The 22,162-nt window shown below is 48.8% G+C and overlaps 1 protein-coding gene across 2 annotated transcripts in view; it reads left to right on the forward strand.

The window, feature by feature from the left end:
• The window catches only part of LOC118218490 (protocadherin-15-like), a 242,525-nt gene that overhangs the window by 122,071 nt on the left and 98,292 nt on the right, over window positions 1-22,162 (forward strand). For both annotated transcript variants that reach the window (XM_035401170.1, XM_035401171.1), the window contains 5 exons: window positions 4,752-4,871; window positions 5,288-5,398; window positions 9,015-9,185; window positions 20,261-20,369; window positions 20,670-20,782. In XM_035401170.1, coding sequence (XP_035257061.1) covers window positions 4,752-4,871; window positions 5,288-5,398; window positions 9,015-9,185; window positions 20,261-20,369; window positions 20,670-20,782 — 624 coding nt within the window. The remainder of the gene's footprint in view (window positions 1-4,751; window positions 4,872-5,287; window positions 5,399-9,014; window positions 9,186-20,260; window positions 20,370-20,669; window positions 20,783-22,162) is intronic.

Raw genomic sequence — 22,162 nt, forward strand, 5'->3', positions numbered from 1 at the left:
TCGCTCTCTCTCCCTCCCTCCCAAGATGGCGGCTATGCGGAGGGAGAGATGGGTGAAGTGTTGAGCAGAAGGACTTGTCTGGAGTGTTGTTCGTGCCTTTTTATCAGTTTGTTGGGCTTGAAGTTGTTTTTTTCATTTAAATTTTTTTTCCGTTTTAAGGTTTTGCACTTGACGTCCTGCCCAGTAAAATACTATCGATTAGTCAACATGCAGACTTCACAGCGTCGGATAAAAGTAGCTTGTCCAACCAGTGACTGTGCTGCTACTAAAGAGGCAGAGACTGAAGCAAAAAATAAAGTTTTTCTCAGAAGTAGTTATTATTTATAATTGTCTTCTTTATTTTATTAATAGATGCCCCTACTTTTATTGATCTGTTTGGCCTACTTCTTTAGAACATACTGTCCGTTTGTAAAGCTTGATATTTTCCTGAAGCAATTCAGTGCCTTGCTCAAGGATGCAGCAAACTGTGCCCCGTTTAGGGTTTAAACCTGCAGCCTCTAAGCTACAAGCCCGATTCAGTGACCCCTATGCTACGCTGCTGCTCTCCGCGATAAGGTGCCGTTCCTCCTGAGTTTGAAGCTGAATTCATGCTGGTTCATCTGAGGCTGAAGCTGTTTTCTCAGACTGAAGCAGAAGTGCAGCAGTAGGACTGAATGGTGGGGAACTGCACTCATTTAGTTTCAGCGCTGGCAGTTTACCGCATCTTAATATTTCACATTTTCATTTGCATTTTCATTTGACTCTTACTAAATAATACAAATGAAGTAATATTCCACTCCAGTGGGCCAATGCAACTGGAACTGCAGGAATTTACACATCTCTCCATTTATTGTATTCAATTATTCCTGTTTCTTGGTTAGTTCAGAAATGTTGGTAGGAAGTTAAATAAGGTACAATGAAGGTGCTCATGCATGCTTTGGAAACAGTAAAAATACAAAATTTCTCTGTGCGTGATTTGTATAATTTTTTTTTATATTGCCTGTTACATTTTGTTTTGTACTTTCTGTGTTGGGAGCTTAGATAGGAATGTATAAAAATGTTGCATTTACAATGATTTGTCACTTTCACTCACTTACAAATGTGCCTGTATGCTGAAGGGGTTGGGCTATCCCAGGGGGAAGTCCTGTTGTATGCGACACCAGATGGTGGGTTCAGGTCCTGCACGGAAATACTAGCAATGATTTCACTCAGTTACAGATGTAAGTGTGCCGATGTGTAGAATGTGTCTGGTCTAACCAGGAGGGAAATCCTGTTGTACGCGACACCAGATGGTGAGTTCAGCTCCTGCACAGAATAGATGTCCCCACACATGGTCCGGCCACACAGTCCGGCCACACAGTCCGGCGCGGTTTGTGCCTACTGGTGTAAGGAGTCTAATGAGCGTGTGCATGTTTGGTGGTGGGGGTGGTGGAGTTGTTGGGGAAGGGTTGGGTGGTGGTGGGGGGGTAGGGGGGTAGGGGGGGTGAATGGAGGAGGGGGAAGGGTAAGCTTGCAATTGTGGGATTTCTGAAGACCGACACAAATAACCAGGGTGGAGAAATGCTAAAGCCGCCGGTTGAAAACATTCGCCCGTTTTTTTTTTTTTTTTCCCCAGCCACCTCAGGACACCCACAAGCGCCTGCAGGGGGCGCCGCACTAGCAGGGCTACTTCCGTCGCCGAGCATCGATCGCACGTGTAACCGAGATACAATCGAACGCTGTTGACACGCGCCTCGAAAACACTGTGACACCGCGCGACGTCTCCGCGCTCCGGAATCGTCTCCCTCGTGACTCCGCGGTGATATAAATCTCCGTGCGAAATGTAATCAGGACGCGAAAGGCGGCGTTACCGCGGAGACGCGGCGCCGCGGCAACGCAAGCGGCGGGAAAGAGGGATTTCATCGGAGTCGCAATCTGACATCGGAGACACAAATGGGTTCATGAGAAAAGGATAGTGTTTGTCATTTGCTGCGCGGGCCGAGCCAGTTCCTTTTGTGCGTGTGGCTGTGATTATAATGACAAATTGCGACAGAACCTGGGCGTGTGAACTTATGAATTTTCAATTGAAACGAACAACTGGAGATAAATTACAAATTTTGACACTTTCATTAAAAATATATTATTTTCTTGTGTTTGCCCGATCCTGTTTGAGCAAGGGTGCCTTGTGTTTTGTCAGAGTCATCAACGCTCACCCTGTTTTATGTTTTGTTGGCAAACAAAACAAAACAACCAAAAAATGCAACAATCTCCTGATCATTTTGCCTCTGCTGCTGCTATTCTCTGCTCCTCCAGCAGGTGGCAGGCTGCTGCACAGCTACTATCTGACAGCTATCCTGTGTAATTTCAATCACAGAAAAGCTGTTATTTTGAAGTTAGTTTGTTCAGCTAAATCTCATCCTCTTTCTTGGATTAAATGGCTGACAGAAAGATTATTATTCTGTCATAATTCAAAGCCAGAATGTAGTCCTATTCCTGGACGGTCCACTGAATATGCTGTCTTAAAATATGGCCGTTTAATTATACTTATTTAGTACTGCACTATAATAATATCTCAATTTAATTTTAACATTGCCAAAACCAGATGCTTGACGCTTTTAATTCTCTGACATTAATGACTCTGTAGTGATTTTGGGTCATGCACTAATTTGTCGATTTTACGTTGCTTCGGTTTTTATTGCGTTTTCTGTGACAGCTGCTGTATAATTAGCACGTTTTTCAACTACCAAGTTAGCAAGGAGTACTTGCTAATTGCACCGTACTGGCAAAAAAAATCAAGAGGTCCTTCAGTTGTTGGCTGATCTGAGGTTGTAGGTGCAAACTATCCTTGAGCTAAGGAACACCGGCTCTGCTTCTCTGCCAAGGTGTAAATATAGTGCGTTCAGTGGCTTGTGGCGTGAAGTAAGAAAATACAATTTGGGTTACTCCAAAGGAGCTTGCACAGCAACATTATGTTTCCAGAGGCCGTAAATGTAGACTGATTCATTTTCTTTTGTGTTTATTCACCATACTAAACATAAATATGAGTTTTTATGTTGCGCAGGTACTTGTTTTCTTGAGCATAGTGGTTACATGCACCCTAGGAAATGGTTCCAGCTGAAAGTAATATTAAATGTAATTGTTTGATGAATAATCGGGTAATATACATACCTACAGTCTCTGGAGGCATAATGTCAGTGTACAAGCTGTTTTGAATTACCTGAAGTGCATTTTCTTATTTTAGACCACAAACCCCCCAAATGCTCTATACCTGCTATGGCTATACCCAGCCAGCAGACAATCGTAAACGTATCTAAATGTCCAAGATGTCCTTCATCATCACACAGAAAAACTGCCTGGGCCAATCAAAAACAGACGCTAAAACTAAAATATACGACCCCGTAGAAGGTGAACTTAACATTTAATTACTTGCTAGAGAACAAATTATCCCTGGGAAAAACACAGCTTAAGACCCCCCTTTAAATGGCTGCAGCGGATCGAATGCTGAAGGAATCGCTTTAACGGACAGCGCCCAGGAGCCACAGTTGAGGACGTAGCTCTTGAAATAATGAATGATTGTTGTCCTCGACAGTGAATTAATGGAAGGGCTTGACGTGGAAGTGCGAAGGCCTGTTGCGGCGAAACGCTGAGAATTCTGGGCTTGTTTTATTAAGCCGTCAGAAAGTCGAGCCGGTCTCTCTCTGTCTCTCTCTCTCTCTCTCTCTCTCCCTCTCTCTCCCTCTCTCTCTCTCTCTCTCTCTCTCTCGGGGTCAGACCGTTCTGTCTCTGGCGTCTCTGGCGGTGCGCGGGCGTGTTTCTGTAACGCCTGTCAAAGCCGGGGCTGGATTTACGGCCCGACGGCCCGGCGCGGTGACCGAAAACACGAGCCGTCCGAACCGGCCGACCCCCCCGAACCAGCCGACCCCCCCGAACCCGCCGACCCCCCGACCCCCCCCCCCCCCCGACCCCGCTCTGAGCTATGACCTCCTGCTGTGTGCGCGCATCTGAAAGAGACACAAGGACGCAAACACATCCGACAGGGAGATGGCATCCCCGGTGTTTCTCCTCCACGCCTGGAGGTGCAGTACGCCAGGAAATCGCCCGCGTCCGAAAACCGGCCCGTCCTAAGTGTCGATGGCGGACAGGAGTTCTCCGCTCCGCCAAAAATGGAGCATCGCGTAGTTCTGGCAGGTCACGAGAGTCAAGCGCTCCGGCCGAATCAGCTGATGGCTCAGCTGAGTGATGTTCGCCTATCACAGTACATTCACTAACAGGGCGGTCTACTTAAACAGCCTCCCTCTACTCATTCGGCTGCTCCTCCTGCATGCAAGCGCTGCACGTTGCTTCGTAAATCCCCTCCACCACCCCAGCTCCATCCCCATGCGTCAAGAATTTGCATTCTCCATTCCTATGCGTTAAGAAGTTGTATTGCTCCATCCTTATGTGTTAAGAAATTGCAATTGCTCCATTCATATGTGTTAAAAACTGCTTTGCTGCTGGATCTGTTCTGTGTGTACCCCTCTAGGGGGGGTTTGGCTGCTGGCCTCCCGGCCTTATCCACGCGGGCTGCGTGGTTGACGGGAGAGCTCCAGAACAGAGCCATACCGCCAAACATAACTGTATTGCCTTTATTGTCAATAAAGTTCTACTTGATGACAGTGGTCCTGACAGAAACGACATTATTGTGACGCGGCGTCACTCTTGCGTTTACGTGGAAAGCGGGATTTGGCGGGAAGCGTGGTGACCAGCGGCGGACGGCGCTCTCATTCCCCCGTCCCTCGGCTCCTGTCTTCCAGCTCACCCCGACCGGGACCACCATCTTCACGGGCTTTTCCGGAAGCAACGGAGCGACGGACATCGACGACGGACCCAACGGCCAGATCGAGTACTTCATTCAGTACAACCCCAACGACCCGGTAGGTGGAATTATGTCACCGCACACCAGTCCAGCCACACACACACCTGGCCACACACACCTGGCACTGCTTCTGTACTGATGCAAGGAGAATAGCCCTAGTGAATAACCAGAGGTCAGCCACACACACCTGGCTTCTGTACTGATGCAAGGAGAATAGCCCTAGTGAATAACCAGAGGTGGAAAGTTCCAGGGGTCAGAAAGTAAAAGTCCTGCCATGTCTCTTCCACCCATGAACTCAGCCCAGCTGATTTCACTAATTAGTTCTAACCTCCTGACAGAGGAGTTGTGCTAATGAGCAAAATCCAGGTGACTGGAACAGAACACTGGGGAGAACTTTTGCTTTCTGGACCTGGATTTTCCACCTCTGCTGGATTTTTATGCCGCCTCTTTTAATGCGTTCTGCTTCTCCCGCAGAGTTCGAACAGGACGTTCAGCATCCCGCTGACCCTGTCCGGCGGGATCGTTCTGAGGGAGCGCCTCAACTACGAGGAGAGGACCCGCTACCTGGTCATCATCCAGGCCAACGTAAGACTCCGCCCACGCGTGACACGCGCAGAGGAGGAAGTGCTGAACAGTGCCGCGCTACATATGCGCATAAACGTGAATGAATTCATCTCCCAGCTCTCTCGCCCTTTATGTCGTACTGGAGGAAAGTGCATGTCCATATTTGTTTATGGTGCTGTTTCCCGTCCGCACTATGTGCGTGCATTTGACGTTTTTTTGTTGTTTTTGAAAAAGGTCAGCCGGGAAAGGAATCTCAAAGCCTATTGCCAAGAAAGGGCCTAAGAAAAAGAATTTCTTGTCTGTAGCGAAAGGTGGTGCCATCTCGTGATGGCCATTAGCCATAGAATTCAATTTCCGCTGTTTTTTTCTTTCTTTCCCCCCTAACCTGATGGTATACATCTTGGATGGACAGAGAACAATCTTGGCAAAGTGGATGGCAGTGAAAAGCGAAGCAGGAACGGCCTTTTCTTTTCTTTTCTTTTTTTTTTCTCTCTCGCTTTCCGGGGGCTCGGAAGGCCTGTCATCCTTCTGGTGGATTGGAAAAGCTTTCACAACGGCTGCCGCTCGTCAGCATTCGTCTCCGTGCTGCGCTTGGAGATGTTGTGCGCACACTTGTATCAGAGGAGCTTATCGGTGATGTGGTGGACTGACCCTGTAAGATTTACCTGCCTGTTAAAAGCAGGAGGGAGCTGCATTGCAGTAGAGCGTGAGCAAAACATGGCCAAAAGTATGTGGACACCTGACATCTAACATGCAAAATTATGGGTATTAATATGAAGTTGGTCCACACTTTGCTGCTATAACAACCTCTACCATCTCATACAAAATTATGGGTATTAATATGAAGTTGGTCCACACTTTGCTGCTATAACAACCTCTACCATCTCATACAAAATAATGGGGATTAATATGAAGTTGGTCCACCCTTTGCTGCTATAACAACCTGCACTCTTTTGGGAAGGCTTCATGTTAGATGTTGGAGCATTGCTGCAGGGATTTGCTTCCATTAAGCCAGAATGGCATTAGTGAGGTTGGGCACTGATTGGGCGATTAGGCCTGGCTAGTTGGCTTTTCAACTGATCCCAAAGGTGCTGGATGGGGTTGAGGTCAGGGCTCTGTGCAGGCCAGTCAAGTTCTTTCACACTGATCTCGACAAAACCATTTATATATGGACCTCGCTGTGTGCCTGGGGGCATTGTCATGCTGGAACAGGAAACAGGAAAGGGCCTTCCCCAAGCTGTTGGGGAAGCTCAGAATCGTCTAGAATGTGATTACATTCTGTACCATTAAGATTTACCTTCACTGGAACTAAGGGGCCTAGCCCAGACCATGAAAAACAGCCACCCCCAGACCAAGGGGTCTCCAGATACTTTTGGTCATATAGTGTAGCTATTGCTGGAGTTCATCCTCACCACTTAACAGCTTACACTGTTTCTTTCTTTCCTTCAAAGAAATGCTCTCTGCTCTGACCCTCTGCTTACGTTCAAATTCTTTGCCGTTCATGCAGCTAAAAGCCTTCCCTGATAATAAAAACCTTAAGGTACAATGGCTACATCTTGCCCAAGGTTCCAACCTATTACTCTCTGGTCTGAAACATCTGGACCCCTGCTGCACTTAACAAATACAAAAGAATGAGTGAAAGCTGCAAAATATGTAACATTTTATGTATTTGTTTAGTAAAATGCTTGTTGTAAAAGATAAGGCATGTTTTAAACTAAGGTTAAACTAACATGCGGCTATGGTTTTAACTCTGACTTAAAATATTTAAGCAGATAAAACAGTTTAATTTCAACACATACTCAGACTCATTCACAAAACTTATTCTATTTGTTCTTAAAAATGTCCCTATGAAAAGCCAATAAGGGATTCATGACACATGTGCAGACCTTTGTTTTTGCACACATCCCAGGTGTATGAGATGGCAGGATGTTGACTGTTTGTAAATGTTATGCGCAGTCCTGTTCACGTGATTAGCATACGGAAACAGCCATGAACGAACACAGATAAGAAAAAAAAAAGATGACTGCCAAATTGTTCGTGGAAACGTGCTTACCCACAGTTTTCATACGCGTGTTTTGTGAATGAGGCCCATTGTGTGTAAGTGTGGGGAAATGAATGGGTTTAGCTTGCTCATTTACGGGACATGCCTCCTGGCTGCTGCCACGGCGATGTAGGCTGTTTTTATTTACGAGTACGGGTTCGAAGCTGCGGCTCTGCGACCCCTTTTTATATCGTATTCATTATTAAACCGGCACTTCACTGGTTGGTGACAAACGCTCCCTCTCCTTCGCGATTATGGGGACCACCTAAGCCCAATATTGCGCCATAAACGTTATTTACTCAGGTCAAACGCTCGGGCAGGAAGGCCTCCTTGCTATAAACACACACACACACACAGGAGCAATGAGACGTAGTGATGCTGCTCAGCGGTCTGTGAGCCCGAGCAGCCTGTGGCCTCAGTGTCCAGGGGTCAGTGTCTCACTGAGTGCCTTTCTAAGCGGGAGGGATGAAGCTCTTTTTCCCCGCTGGAGAAAGACGCCTAAATTTAAAACAGCGATGCGGCTGTCTAAACAGCTTCCGTTTATTTAAAGCGCTTAAAAAAAACAAAAACAAACAAAAGGCTTTCTTGTGTTACCGGATTAATGAAGCTTAGCGAGTTATTTTTAGCTATGTTAATCACAAATTGGATTGGACTATCAGACCGTGTGTTTGGGGCATTGCGGACACATTAAGTGAAAAGCTTAACTTGGGACAAGAGCCAGAGCAGGTGCCTAACTCCAGTAAATATTTCCTACCATTTTTTTTTTATTAATGGAATCTATGGACTTGTTACTTTGAGTGGATAAACTTGGGTTGACAGAACTCTGGGTGCCCTGGGATTAGAAAGCATCCCGCTTTTTCCTTCCTTTTTCTTCAGCGAAACTGCAGAAGCTGAACGGAGGTGGGTGATATTGCAGGTTTTTTATCTGACTGAAATTGCTTGGGACTGATGACTCTCACCCTCTCAGTGCTGTGACAGACTCTCAAAGGTGGAGATGTGTCCACGTGCCTCAGCAAAATGGTGCTGAGCACTAATCTCCCTCTGCTCTGTAGAGCTAAGCTATAGAGGAAGCTGCTTTCACTGTGAACACAGTTCATGTTAGCTAGCGTGCGCATACGGCATATCTGCGTTGAGTTTTCCTGTGATATATTTGTCTGTACAGTAGAGTCTGCCCTTGCAAGATAACAGTGACGGCAGAATTGGCCTCTAAAGAGAACCTGGTGGTACTTACCATTCATCTCCCAGCTCCCTGTAGGGGCCAGTGCTCATTAGAAAGATATTAAAGCTCCTGTAGCCGCCCAGCAGCAGTTAGCGTGCTAGCATAAAGACTGGCGCGCGGAATAAAACCACGGCGTATGCACCCGGGGTGGCACGCGCGAAATCTCTGAGTGAAAAGTGGCCTTAATTATCGTAGCAAATTTATATTAATACTAGCCTAGTCATAAAGCATCTTTAACTAGTGATGGAAAAGAGAGGTATGGAGAAATGCTTTTTTTCTTTTTTTAAATTCAAGTTTGTTCTAGAACTGCTTTCATGTACACCCAGTGTATAAAAAAAGAAAGAGTGCATTTCTGACTGCGGCACTGTGTCCCGTAGGACCGCGCCCCGTACTCTGGCAACCGAAGGACCGCCACGACAACCCTCACGGTGGACGTGCTGGACGGAGACGACCTGGGACCCATGTTCCTGCCCTGCACCCTGGTCAACAACACCCGCGACTGCAGACCCATCACCTACAGGGCAGCCATACCTGAGCTCACTGCCCTAGTAAGTCCCCTCCCTAACCCTAACCCCAACCCTAACCCCTCACCCCTCCCTACCCCTAACCACTCACCTCTCACTAACCCTAACCCTCACCCCTCCCTACCCCTAACTCTAACCCTCACCCCTAACACTAACTGGACACCATAAGACAGACGTAGAGCAGAAAAACACCGGATCACAAAACTAAACGCTGCATTCCCAGAAGAACTTAACAAAGGCACAAAAAACTTCAACACAAGAGGGACCAAATCCTTCCTACTTAAAGGCTCCAGTGCACCGAATGGCCAATTAAAACATTTCTTTCCCTAGGGGCCCTCACTAGGGGTGAGATGGGAAAGAAAGATCTTTTTTAACCCCCTAACCCAAACATGAACCCCCTACCCCTTACCTAACCCCTCTCTGTAGCTCACCTTGCTCTTTGAAGTCCCCTCCGACAGGATGCAGCTCATTCTGCGCCAGCATACGGCCCAGGCTGCAAGCGGCGCTGAGATTGATGAGGCTGAGTCTTCTTTGTGCAGCCGAGGCCGTGTCTTATGCAGCATTGCTTTCCCAATGCAATTTTCTACAGAAAATAACTACAAGCTCCATTCATCCTGGAGTGCAACCCCAAAGCCCGCATCTCCCTTCGCTCTGTTAGCATTCAGCAATCTGCACAGTCTTTTGTTCCTTTGTTGCTTGTCTTTTGTGTGTGTGTTGTTGTTTGTTGTTGCTTTTTTTTGTTTTGTTTAGTTTTATTGCAGGGGTTGAGCACAGTCAGTGAAAAAAGATTTTTGTATTTTTGTATTCTATTTTTTCTGCGAGTGCAGAACCTTTATTTACTTGACTCTGAGATCTGGGGAGCTGTGCTTAAGAAGCCCGTGTGTGTGTGTGTGTGTGTGTGTGTGTGTGTGCGTGCATGCGTGCGTGTGCCTGTGCGCGTGCGCGTGTGTGTGTGTGTGTGTGCGCGCGCGCGTGTGTGTCTGCGTGCGTGCGTGCATGTGTGAGTGTGTGTGTGTGTGTCTGTGCGTGCATGCGTGTGTGTGCGTGCACGTGTGTGTATATGTGTGTGTGTGTGCGCGTGCATGCGTCTGTGTGTGCGTGCGTCTGTGTGTGTGCGTGCGGGCGTGCACGTGCGTCTATGTGTGAGTGAGTGAGTGAGTGAGTGAGTGAGTGAGTGCGTGCGCGAGTGTGTGAGTGAGTGAGTGAGTGAGTGAGTGAGTGAGTGAGTGAGTGAGTGCGTGAGTGAGTGAGTGCGTGAGTGAGTGCGTGAGTGCGTGAGAGTGTGAGTGAGAGTGTGAGTGAGTGAGTGCGTGCGTGCGAGCGATAGTGTGCCGATCGGCAGGCTGAAATTGGCATTCCGCGCGGCGCAGTCTGCCTTGCTGTGTGTGATGACGTGCGCCTCCTTTTCCCCGTACATCGCTGCCGGGGAGATGGGAGAGATTACTGAAGATCCTCAGGTTCACAGCAAACTGCCTCCGCAGAGGCTGGATGGATGTAGCGGTCGCGCCGGTTAGCGTCGCGCAAGGCTTCTGTTCGGCGTGTGCTTATCGCTGTGGCTCTGCTTCAGAGAACGGGGTTTAATAAATCGTGACTTTCTTCACAATTCATCAGAGATGGCGCAGTGATATCGCACTGCAGTGGAAGCACGCAAAATAGAATTACATGACAGCATTATTTAATTAAACGCTTCTCGTGCAGTATGCACAACACAACACAACACAAGTTCCAGCATGTTATCAGATGTCGTGAACTTCCCTCGGTCGTTGCTTCGTAGGAGACAAATTAAGTGCGCGCAAATTGCAATACACCTGCTATTATAGTTAATCACAGTTGTGCTGCTGGTATTTGAATAATAAATACAATAAATTCTATTTTGTGCCCCGAGTTCAATGTTTTGTGTGACAAATAGAAATTAAATGAATCATTTATAAAAACATAATGTGATATCATCAATAATCAAACATTGAAAAATCAGCTGTTTTAAAATGTAACTTGGAAGAACGGTGTTCTCCATTATTCTAAACATATGCGCGTTATCATGATATGATAGATTTATTAATAAGTAAGTTAATCTTCTCTGCAGCCTTTTGATGTCATTTCTCAAATAAAAGCAAAAAAAGAGATGAAATTGCTAAGAAGAAAAAAAAAAAAATATATATATATACACATATATATATAAATATATACTGTAAGCCTCTAGATTCATTGGTATTGTCACTGAGTAATAGAAATGACTTATAATTCATATGGAAAATTTGTCATCACGGACAAAGAACCTTGAGTTGTGCAGCTGGGGAAATGGGCTTGCTTCTCTCTCCTGCCCTGTGGTGGTGTCTAACATGATTGCCTGGACGCTTTTTCTCAGAATTGCTTTCTGAAAACAAATCATATGACTCTTTACCCCTCCAGTATACATCGGTGACCTTCAGTTTAACTTGGTTCTGTCTTAACTCATCAGAGGGCTGGCAGAGGCTGAAACTCATTAATGCCGTTGCGTAAGATGTGGAAATAGCAGGGTGCTGAAAACGGACAGAGCTTCCAGAATCCTCTCTCAGGCCTGTAAAAACAGGAGAATGCGTCGGTGGTAAATACTTTGAGGCGGCTACCCACTACACCACCGTGCCGCCAAAATACCATATTCAGCAACTCAGAATTATCTCACATCTGTCTAATTTTCCCTCCTGTTAAAAGAGGAACGTCAGCATTCTGAAGTTAACATGATTAACCTCCAGACTCCGCGCCTGTGCTTTGACCTTGCGCCTGTGCTTTGACCTTGACTTGAAGTGCTGTCCTTCGTGTCCGGGACTGCGGGAAACCGCCCTAAAATGGTGTCCCACTCACACACCCGCTTGTAAGAGGAGACGGTCGCTCGAGCAGGGGTGGCTGACTGCAGTCCCAGGGTGCCTCAGTGTCTGCAGGTTTCTATGGTGTCCTATCAGTCGGCTGCCAGTTGAGGCCTTGAGAACAAGCTGTGTGTGGATTCCTTCAGCCAGTCCGTGACTTTGATGAACCACTGGTGCTGAGAACACCCCAGAAACACAGCAGACACTGACACAGCTTCGCTTTACATTGCATTACATTTATTTAGCTGACGCTTTTATCCAAAGCGACGTACAAAAGTGCATTTCATGGTCATGGACAACTACAAAACACAGGTTCAATAAGGTACAATACTCATTTCATACAGCTGTTTATAGCCAAGAACACAGTTCAGTTCACACAGTGAACACTCTTCTGACCTAATTTATGCCTAGCCAAACTAGGGAGAAGAACAAGCTACAATATTAGGACGAAAATACAAATTACAAAAAGTGCTGGATGGTATGGGGATACGTGTAACATGCGTGTCATGAAAGGGGGGGTTTTAAAGTAAAATGATTCAGTTAGTCGTGGTGGTAGTTAGTCCAGGCGTAGTCTGAAGAGATGCGTCTTCAGACCACGGCGGAAGATGGGTAGTGAGGGAGAGGTTCGAAGAGGGACAGGGAGTTCCTGTTCCACCACTGGGGAACGAAGTACGAGGCGTGGTCTCACAGACGTTGTCCTTCAACAGCAGCGAGAACAAAGACGACACGTGAGCCTGTCACAGGCCAGGGCGGGGAATCTCAGCACACTTCCACAGCGCGGTTGGGAACTAGTGTGGAGGACAAACATATGAACTAAACAGTACGCAGTATGCTTCGTAGACAGTACGTAATTTGAGGACAGAGTAGGAGGCTGATTCGGGCACAACCCAGGCCTGGCGTTTGACATATCTGCACTAGAGGGCAGTAGAGGGTGAAAAGTCTTGCGATGTCACAGCAGTTCGAATAATCTGTCCTTCATCAGGTCTCGTCTGAAACTCGGAGAAATAATTTGGGGGAAGAGAACAGCTTAAATGTAACCTGAAATGTTGCGTAAGCATAATTTGATTAAACTAAATCGTTTTTTTTTTTAAAGAAAGTTAAACGCAAAGCCCTTCAGGTCTTAGGTAAGCTTAAAAATAGCTGAATCACTATAATGTTTTTCATGCTCCTTTAATATGGTTACATTTATTTCCAAATATATGCTAAATGCACATCATGCGTGCAGATTCATATTCTGATATTAATGTTTGGTAATGACTTTAGGGCACGTTAACTGAAGTAATTTGTGATCGATTTAAAAATAAAATGCAGCTTCAGCAGTAACCGAAAATGTACTGTACATGCACAAAATTTTGATTGACACTGGACTTACAATCAGGCTTGAACCGAGATTACTTTTCTCAGGCATAGAGAATATCCATCAGTCAAGAACTCAGGCACTTATCAAGCTTGTCAGTCACAGTAAATGTGAGTTAATTTATTACCCCCCAGTCCCCCCCCAGTCCCCCCCCCCAGTCCCCCCCCAGTCCCCCCCCCCCCAGTCCCCCCCCCAGCCCCCCTCCCAGTCCCCCCCCCAGTCCCCCCCCAGTCCCCCCCCAGTCCCCCCCCAGTCCCCCCCCCCCAGTCCCCCCCCCCAGTCCCCCCCCATACCCATCTAATGTTCTGTTTTCAGTCTCTCTCTCATTTTGTGGAAGTATCCATGACAACTGGATAATGATATCTAAGGTTGTCTCCGCTCTTTCAGAAGTACATTAAAACGATCGGTTTCAGCCCAGTTTGCTTTTCGCTCTCACGCTCTCGACGGGCGGTAATCACGTCTCTAGTGGGCAAACGGCCGCGAACAACGACGCGCGGCCAGGTAAGAGCATCAGGCAGGTAAGAGCGTGAGCCAGGTAAGAGCGAGGGCAGGTAAGACCGTGGGCAGGTAAGAGCATCAGACAGGTAAGAGCGTCGGGCAGGTAAGAGTGTGAGCCAGGTAAGAGCGTGGGCAGGTAAGAGCGAGGGCAGGTAAGAGCACCAGGCAGGTAAGAGCGAGGGCAGGTAAGAGCGTGGGCAGGTAAGACCGTGGGCAGGTAAGAGCATCAGACAGGTAAGAGCGTCGGACAGGTAAGAGCGTCGGGCAGGTAAGAGTGTGAGCCAGGTAAGAGCGTGGGCAGGTAAGAGCGAGGGCAGGTAAGAGCATCAGGCAGGTAAGAGCGAGGGCAGGTAAGAGCGTGGGCAGGTAAGAGCGAGGGCAGGTAAGAGCATCAGGCAGGTAAGAGCGTGAGCCAGGTAAGACCGTGGGCAGGTAAGAGCGTGGGCAGGTAAGAGCGAGGGCAGGTAAGAGCGAGGGCAGGTAAGAGCATCAGGCAGGTAAGAGCGTGGGCAGGTAAGAGCGAGGGCAGGTAAGAGCGTGGGCAGGTAAGAGCATCAGGCAGGTAAGAGCGTGGGCAGGTAAGAGCGAGGGCAGGTAAGAGCGAGGGCAGGTAAGAGCATCAGGCAGGTAAGAGCGTGGGCAGGTAAGAGCGAGGGCAGGTAAGAGCGTGGGCAGGTAAGAGCATCAGGCAGGTAAGAGCGTGGGCAGGTAAGAGCGAGGGCAGGTAAGAGCGCGGGCAGGTAAGAGCATCAGGCAGGTAAGAGCGAGGGCAGGTAAGAGCGTGGGCAGGTAAGAGCGTGGGCAGGTAAGAGCATCAGGCAGGTAAGAGCGTGGGCAGGTAAGAGCGTGGGCAGGTAAGAGCGTGGGCAGGTAAGAGCATCAGGCAGGTAAGAGCGTGAGCCAGGTAAGAGCGTGGGCAGGTAAGAGCGTGAGCCAGGTAAGACCGTGGGCAGGTAAGAGCATCAGGCAGGTAAGAGCGCAGGCAGGTAAGACCGCGGGCAGGTAAGAGCATCAGGCAGGTAAGAGCGAGGGCAGGTAAGAGCATCAGGCAGGTAAGAGCGTGGGCAGGTAAGAGCGAGGGCAGGTAAGAGCGTGGGCAGGTAAGAGCATCAGGCAGGTAAGAGCGTGAGCCAGGTAAGAGCGTGGGCAGGTAAGAGCATCAGGCAGGTAAGAGCGAGGGCAGGTAAGAGCATCAGGCAGGTAAGAGCGTGGGCAGGTAAGAGCGAGGGCAGGTAAGAGCGTGGGCAGGTAAGAGCATCAGGCAGGTAAGAGCGTGGGCAGGTAAGAGCGAGGGCAGGTAAGAGCGTGGGCAGGTAAGAGCGTGGGCAGGTAAGAGCATCAGGCAGGTAAGAGCGAGGGCAGGTAAGAGCGAGGGCAGGTAAGAGCGCGGGCAGGTAAGAGCGTGAGCCAGGTAAGAGCGTGAGCCAGGTAAGAGCGTGAGCCAGGTAAGAGCGTGGGCAGGTAAGAGCGTGGGCAGGTAAGAGCGTGGGCAGGTAAGAGCGAGGGCAGGTAAGAGCATCAGGCAGGTAAGAGCGTGAGCCAGGTAAGAGCGAGGGCAGGTAAGAGTATCAGGCAGGTAAGAGCGTGGGCAGGTAAGAGCGTCGGGCAGGTAAGAGCACCAGGCAGGTAAGAGCGCGGCCAGGTAAGAGCGTGGGCAGGTAAGAGCATCAGGCAGGTAAGAGCGTGAGCCAGGTAAGAGCATCAGGCAGGTAAGAGCGAGGGCAGGTAAGAGCGTGGGCAGGTAAGAGCGAGGGCAGGTAAGAGCGTGGGCAGGTAAGAGCGCGGGCAGGTAAGAGCACGGTTAGGTAAGAGCAAGGGCAGGTAAGAGCGAGGGCAGGTAAGAGCATGGGCAGGTAAGAGCACGGTTAGGTAAGAGCGAGGGCAGGTAAGAGCGAGGGCAGGTAAGAGCGTGGGCAGGTAAGAGCACGGTTAGGTAAGAGCGTGGGCAGGTAAGAGCACGGTTAGGTAAGAGCAAGGGCAGGTAAGAGCGTGGGCAGGTAAGAGCGTGGGCAGGTAAGAGCTTGGCAGGTAAGAGCACGTGGCGGTATTTCAGTTTAGCCGCTTCGCTCGCTCTGATGGAAAGGCCTCGAGTTGGAGTAACAAAGGAGCAGCTTGCGACGCTACCGCAGGAATTTAATGGCAAAGACTGTCACCCGGCAACCAGGCGGTGCGACGCAAGGTCTGACTGCTCGTCAACAGATCCAGAGTTCCCTTCTAAAGCTGCGCGTTATCAGAATCAGAATCAGAATCAGAATCGAATTTATTGCCAAGTACATTTACACATACGAGGAATTTGCTTTGGTCAACACACCGAGGCAGCCATCTGCGGCGCCAACGTATTAGATGAGAAATGAGAGAACAGGAGGAAGGAGGAGGAAAAAAAAACAGTCCTTTCAATGAAACGAGAGGGCACTCGTTTCATTGAAACGAAGAAAAACCTCAGCACATAGCAACATCATAAAAACATTACAAACATTACAAACATTACAACAAAAACTCGAAGACTTGCACATGTGGTAGGGGGTAGGGTGTCGGGGAGGGGAAGTGTCGCAGCACAGACACTGGGGGGAGCGCGCAGCCGCTCAGGCGCATCGCATCAACCCTCAGCAGACTGCACTGTAACGGGGGAGGGAGGGGGGTGGGAGCCAAGAAGGCGTTGAGTAGGAGGTGGTGTGTGTGTTATCTTCATGTGCGTGTGTGTGTAAGTCCATGGACTTCATCTCCACCACAGTCTCAACATTGTCTCTGCCGTCTGATACTGATGACGAGGACACGGCCGTTGCCGTGGAGATGACCTCGAAGAGTCCTGATCCGGAGACAAAGTTCCATAGGAGCAGGGAGGTGGGGGTAGGGCCGAGCATCTGTCTGCATAACAATCCAGGAGAGTGGAGAGATATCAGCCTTCCAAGGCCGATGTGGGGGAGCCAATGAGGATAAGGATTGTTTTGGGTTCAGGCAGGCTTCTGCATTTTTCGTCTACCTTTAGTCCTGTGGTTCTCTCAGCGTTGTTCCAATCATCCGAATTAGTGGCCCATTTCAGTGAGCCGAACCGACAACTTCTCCAAGTTGGTATCCGTCATGCGAATTTGCGATCCAATCGCATCCAGTTTGCGATTGAGCTCACAAATCGCTTGAGTCTGAGTGTTGACAGCCCTGCCCATTCCCTCAATGGCGGGCAGCTTCCCAATTAGTGCTGCCAACGCCTTCGGCATTTTGCGATAAATCAGGATGCTGCCAGCTCCAAACAGCAGAAAGCCTGTTATCATAATTCCAATCAAGTAAACGTCTTCAACATCCTCAACGGAAAGGATTGACAGGCACACGACCCTCCACTCGTTCCAGGAGTCCATCGTGTATCCGGCTGCAAACGTTCCGTCAGGGCAAGAGGAATCCATCCATCGGAATGCACTGTTCTTCAGCTCAGACAACTCTTGTCCTGTCGTCCTTTACACTTTGGAGCGAGTCGTTTCGTCTCTTCAGAAACAGCAGTCCAAATTCAGGCGGGATTGGAGACGCCAACGTTACTATTAAAAAGGCAAAATGCAAAATAAAAAACAGTTGCATCTTTGCTTAAGGCCATTCTGAGTTATTTATATCACCTTTTTATTTCAGAAAGAAGGCGGGGCAAAATGAAATGAGAAAGCAGGAAGGGAACATGCTCCATATTCAGCATTCTCACACACCTGAGGGTCCAAGGTGGCCTGCTTGAACAGCAGGCAGTGTTCTGATGAACACTGAGGTGGTTGAGACATCACCCATTTGCCTGGTAAAATAAAAGGCATTATCTTGGTTTTGGAGCATTAATTGAGTGCGCAAGTCTTTTCTTTCCTGTTCCTAATATGTTCCTGTGGCCCAGCACTTTGTTTTTTGTGTGCGTTTGTTTGCTCTGACAACCAATCCCTGCCTCCCAGTGGGGGGGGGGGGAGTCGGCGGTTTTGAACTTGGGGGGTCGCCCCCTGTTGGCAGACGCAGGTGTAGCGATGAAAGACTGCTCGGAGGCCACGGGCCAGACAGGCGACATCTGACAAGCACGTTTGTCCACAGCCAGATCGCGCGGCGGGTAGAGACAGACGCCGGGGGTGGGATGCTGGCGGGGGTGGGAAGGGGTAGGGGAGGGGGGTGTCCTTATTTTAACTGTCGACATTATCACACTCATACTCTTGAAACCCACTGCCTCCGCACTGAATCAACAACCCATTGTTTCTTCCAGAAGCATGCTTTAGTACATTTCCCTTCACGCACACGCACACACGCACACACACACACACACACACACACACACACACACGCACACACACACACACACACACACACACACGCACACACACCGCCTCGCTGTCGCGGTCTCTTTTACTGCCAGCGATTTCTAAAGGAGCCCGTGTTGAATTCCCAGCCTATGCGCGCGATAATGCGCCCGGCGGGCGACCGTGACTCAGCTGCAGGAGAGAGAGAGAAGGTCCGTTGGGGATGGAGGGGGAAAGGCGGGACGTCTGCTGCTCTGAATCAGCTGTGGATGGTAAACGGGAGCACGGAGTCCGTGTCCCGGGGGGGGCGCTCGAGAGGCTCGCCCCTCCCGGGTGAAACGGAGAGAGGGAACTTTGTGAATCCCGTCCCGTGTTTTTGGAGAGGGAAGCGGTGATTTATAATTCATGTTAAAAGCCTTACTGCTGCTCAAGTACACGGCACTTGGAGGTTTAGCATTTCTTGTGTAACCTCTGAACGTGGGACATGTCACAGTTGGTGGGCTGTCTCCTCTTTGGTGTATGCGGCGTTTTGGCTCAGTTCTATAACCGCAGAGCCGTGTTAGGGGAAATTATCAGGGCTCTAAATGGATTTGTTTAAGCATATATCAGAACCTTGTAGGGGGGCCAAATTGCCTCTGCTTTGAACTGTATTTGTCTGTACTAAGATTTTTCTCTCTGAAGCTTGTCGAATATATTCTGCCTTTTTTTTTGTTTTTTACTTTTCCTCCCGTTTTTAATTTCTCCTGATCAGATTTGTAAGCTGTTCCTGTCTCTGTGCTGCCCCTTGAAGAGCGCAGTTTGACGCATGCATGCCATTTGACACATATGTGCAGTTTGACGCATGCGTGCAGTTTGACGCATGCGTGCAGTTTGACGCATGTGCGCAGTTTGACGCATGCAGTTTGACACATGCGAGTAGTTTGAAGCACTGTTTGAAGCATGCAGGCAGTTTTATGAACACTGTACAACTCAGAAGGGTGGCTACTTAAAAGTAGTTTTAAAAAAAAAATCATATTTGAAGTAAAAGAAACAGAAGCAATGTAATCCACAAAAAAAGTTTTGTTTTTGTATTTGTGCATTTACTTCTCTTGTAGACAGCTATTCACTGCAGTAAATAGTTCATTTGATTTCATTTTTTTGGTGGGTTCCTTTTCTCTCGGTGAAGAGCTCTGTTGCTTTTTCTCGCATTAGTGCTTAACATTTCCCTGCCTCTGTCTGATTGTTTTTAGTGATTTGTCTGTCATATCTACATGCGTTATGAGCGTGCTTACCTCAGGCACACACCCACATGTGCATTGCTCGTCCCAGTGGTGCTGTACCGCACTGCTGTAGGATGGTGGAGCTTGTGACTCTGTTAGAAAGGGTACCGTGGCTAATAATCGTAGCTCCTACTGAGAGATCTGATTTAATATGTGAAGAGTACAATGGGACCAGAAAAGTCCTCCCAGCCAGCGAGCTTTTAGCTTCTGCATCTCTATCAGACAAATGGAAGCATATAGCAGGGGGGAAAAAAATTAACTTGAGATTCAACAAAGGGGGCATTTGTACCTTAATCAATATAGCAAATGGAGCATAATTCTCCATCGCTTCAAGTGGCTCGTTATTCAGGCTAAAAACATTCCCTTCAGGAAGATGCACAAGGGCGGAATTCATCCTTTGCTTATTCAGGAAGTCGGCGGCGTCACGAGGGAATGTTGCCGTCCTCAGCCCCGGCTGCTCCGCGGCGCGGGAGATTTATGCGAGGCCGTCCGCCGCGGTCGTCGAGGATACGGAGCGCGCGTGCCGCGGTCGTCATGGATACGGAGCGCGCGTGCCGCGGCTGTTTGTCAGGAAGGGACGTGGTGTTGGGTGGCGCTCCGTGGGGACAGCGGAAGCTCCGCCCATTTGTCCTGGTTGCCCTGACGGGAAATGGGGTCAGACATAAGACACTATGACTTCATAGCTGTAGCAAAGCAAACAAGCAACAAACACACACTCCCTCCTCCTCTTCACCCCTGTTTAGACAAGAAATAAAGGTTGTATTATTATTATTATTATTATTATTTTATTATTATAGCTTCTCTTGATATCTGTGCGTACCTGCTGCCGTTTTTGAGAAAGTAAATAATCTGAAAACCCTTTCTAACTCCCCGCCTTCCCCCCAAACCCTTCTTCCAGAACAGAATTAACCCGGTCAACGTCACCCCCACCATCCGGGCGATCGATCAGGACCGGAACATCCAGCCCCCGTCCGACCGGCCCGGCATCCTGTTCTCCATCCTCGTCGGTACGTATCCGCCAGACGCGCCGCCGTTTCCGATTGGTTACCGTTTCCGTTTTTTTTTTTGCATTCTGAAAAACAGAAAATGTAAAATCGTATTCTGCTTAGGATGACATTTTCTGAGCTCAGTAGTTAGGTCTACCCACTGTCCTTTATTTGCGCTCGGGAGTAATGGTGAGCTATTATTTTTTTAGCTTCTCGCCGTGCTGGTGAATCTGCGTTTCTCAACTTTAATCTCGCGCACAAAAAAGCGCACACGGTCAAGGACCGCCACACCTCAGTCACTCCCGGCAAATTCATTTCCAGGCAAGCCGGAGAACTACGCCGAATTCTTCACCCTCAACAGGAGCACTGCTGAGCTGAGACTCCTGAAGCCCATCAGCCGGGACCTCTACCACACCTTCGACTTGGTAGTCAAGGTAATTACAGGAACTCCTCTGCAGGATGGCTTTGGCTCCACGAGCGATGAGGTCAAACGTGCGCAGCAGAGGTCCGCCGCTGTGTCTCATCGTGGGCGTGGCCTCTGTTTCAGCGTGGTCGTTTGCTCTTCTGATGCTAAAGCCCGCCACTGGTGAATCGGGCCCAAAAGGCTCCATGTTGTGGTCATCTGATCATAGCACCTGTTCTCCAGTCAAAGTTTTCCATCCAATGGTAAATGGACTGCATTTATATAGCGCTTTTATCCAAAGCGCTTTACAATTGATGCCTCTCATTCGCCAGAGCAGTTAGGGGTTAGGGGTTAGGTGTCTTGCTCAAGGACACTTCGACATGCCCAGGGCGGGGTTTGAACCGGCAACCCTCCGACTGCCAGACAATCGGTCTTACTTCCTGAGCTATGTCGCCATCCGAACTTGGAACCGGAACAAGTGGACCTGTGTGTACAGTACGGACACGCGTACCGGTGGTGAGTTTAGCATCAGGAGGAGGCCGCTCACACGGAGACGGGACGTCGCCTGCCCTGAAATGTCAAGTGTGGCGGCGATCTTCGATATCACAGGGGTTTTTTCTTTTTGTTTGTTTGTTTGCTTGTTGTTTAGCATTTGGACGTCCTGGGGCTCTTGTTAATGTCAGTGGAATCATGAACTCCTCCAGCCAACACATTCTGCCCAAAAGCCTGGCACAGCTGCCTCCCCACCCCAACCCCCCACCCCCCACCCCCAGCCCCCAGGAAACTCAAACGGTTTTTTCAGAACGCCGGCGGCCCCGAGCGGGACGTTTAATCAGCCCTGAAGCGCTCAGTGGACGGGGGGATGGAGGTTACGGAGCTGCCGTCACAGTCCCCCGCCCCCGAATATTACCCAGAGTCCGCGGGGAGGCCTCGAGCACGCCGAGCGTGACGGGCCGGCCGCGCGCGTCTCTGAGCTCCAGGAGCTCCGCAGAGACGAGGGGAAAAAAAGCCCAAAGCGTGAAAGAGAGAGTGCTCGGAAGCCGTTTCAGGAAAGCAGGTGGTACTAAGTACTCTCTGACTGGGCGTCCAGACTTTTTGCGGGTGGCTTGTTTGCTTTAGGTTATCATTCGGATTCTATAAGTGCTAATACACAGTCGTCATTTATTGACATTTTGTTTTAATTTGTCTCGTGTAAGACGGAGCAACTTCTGTTCAATTAGAGATGCCTTGTAGCATATACTTTCAACCAGGATGCCAAGCTTTTGCATTACAACTGTATGTAGGAAAAAAAAAAAACCAGTATATATACACACATACACTTGCATACATATAAAGTGTATGCATTTTTTCTTCTTTTGCAGAATGCTATTATGAGCGTTGAGTAATGCCATAAAATGGCTTCTGTGAAAGC

Source organism: Anguilla anguilla, chromosome 18, assembly GCF_013347855.1.
Source record: "Anguilla anguilla isolate fAngAng1 chromosome 18, fAngAng1.pri, whole genome shotgun sequence".
NCBI classification, from domain to species: domain Eukaryota; kingdom Metazoa; phylum Chordata; class Actinopteri; order Anguilliformes; family Anguillidae; genus Anguilla; species Anguilla anguilla.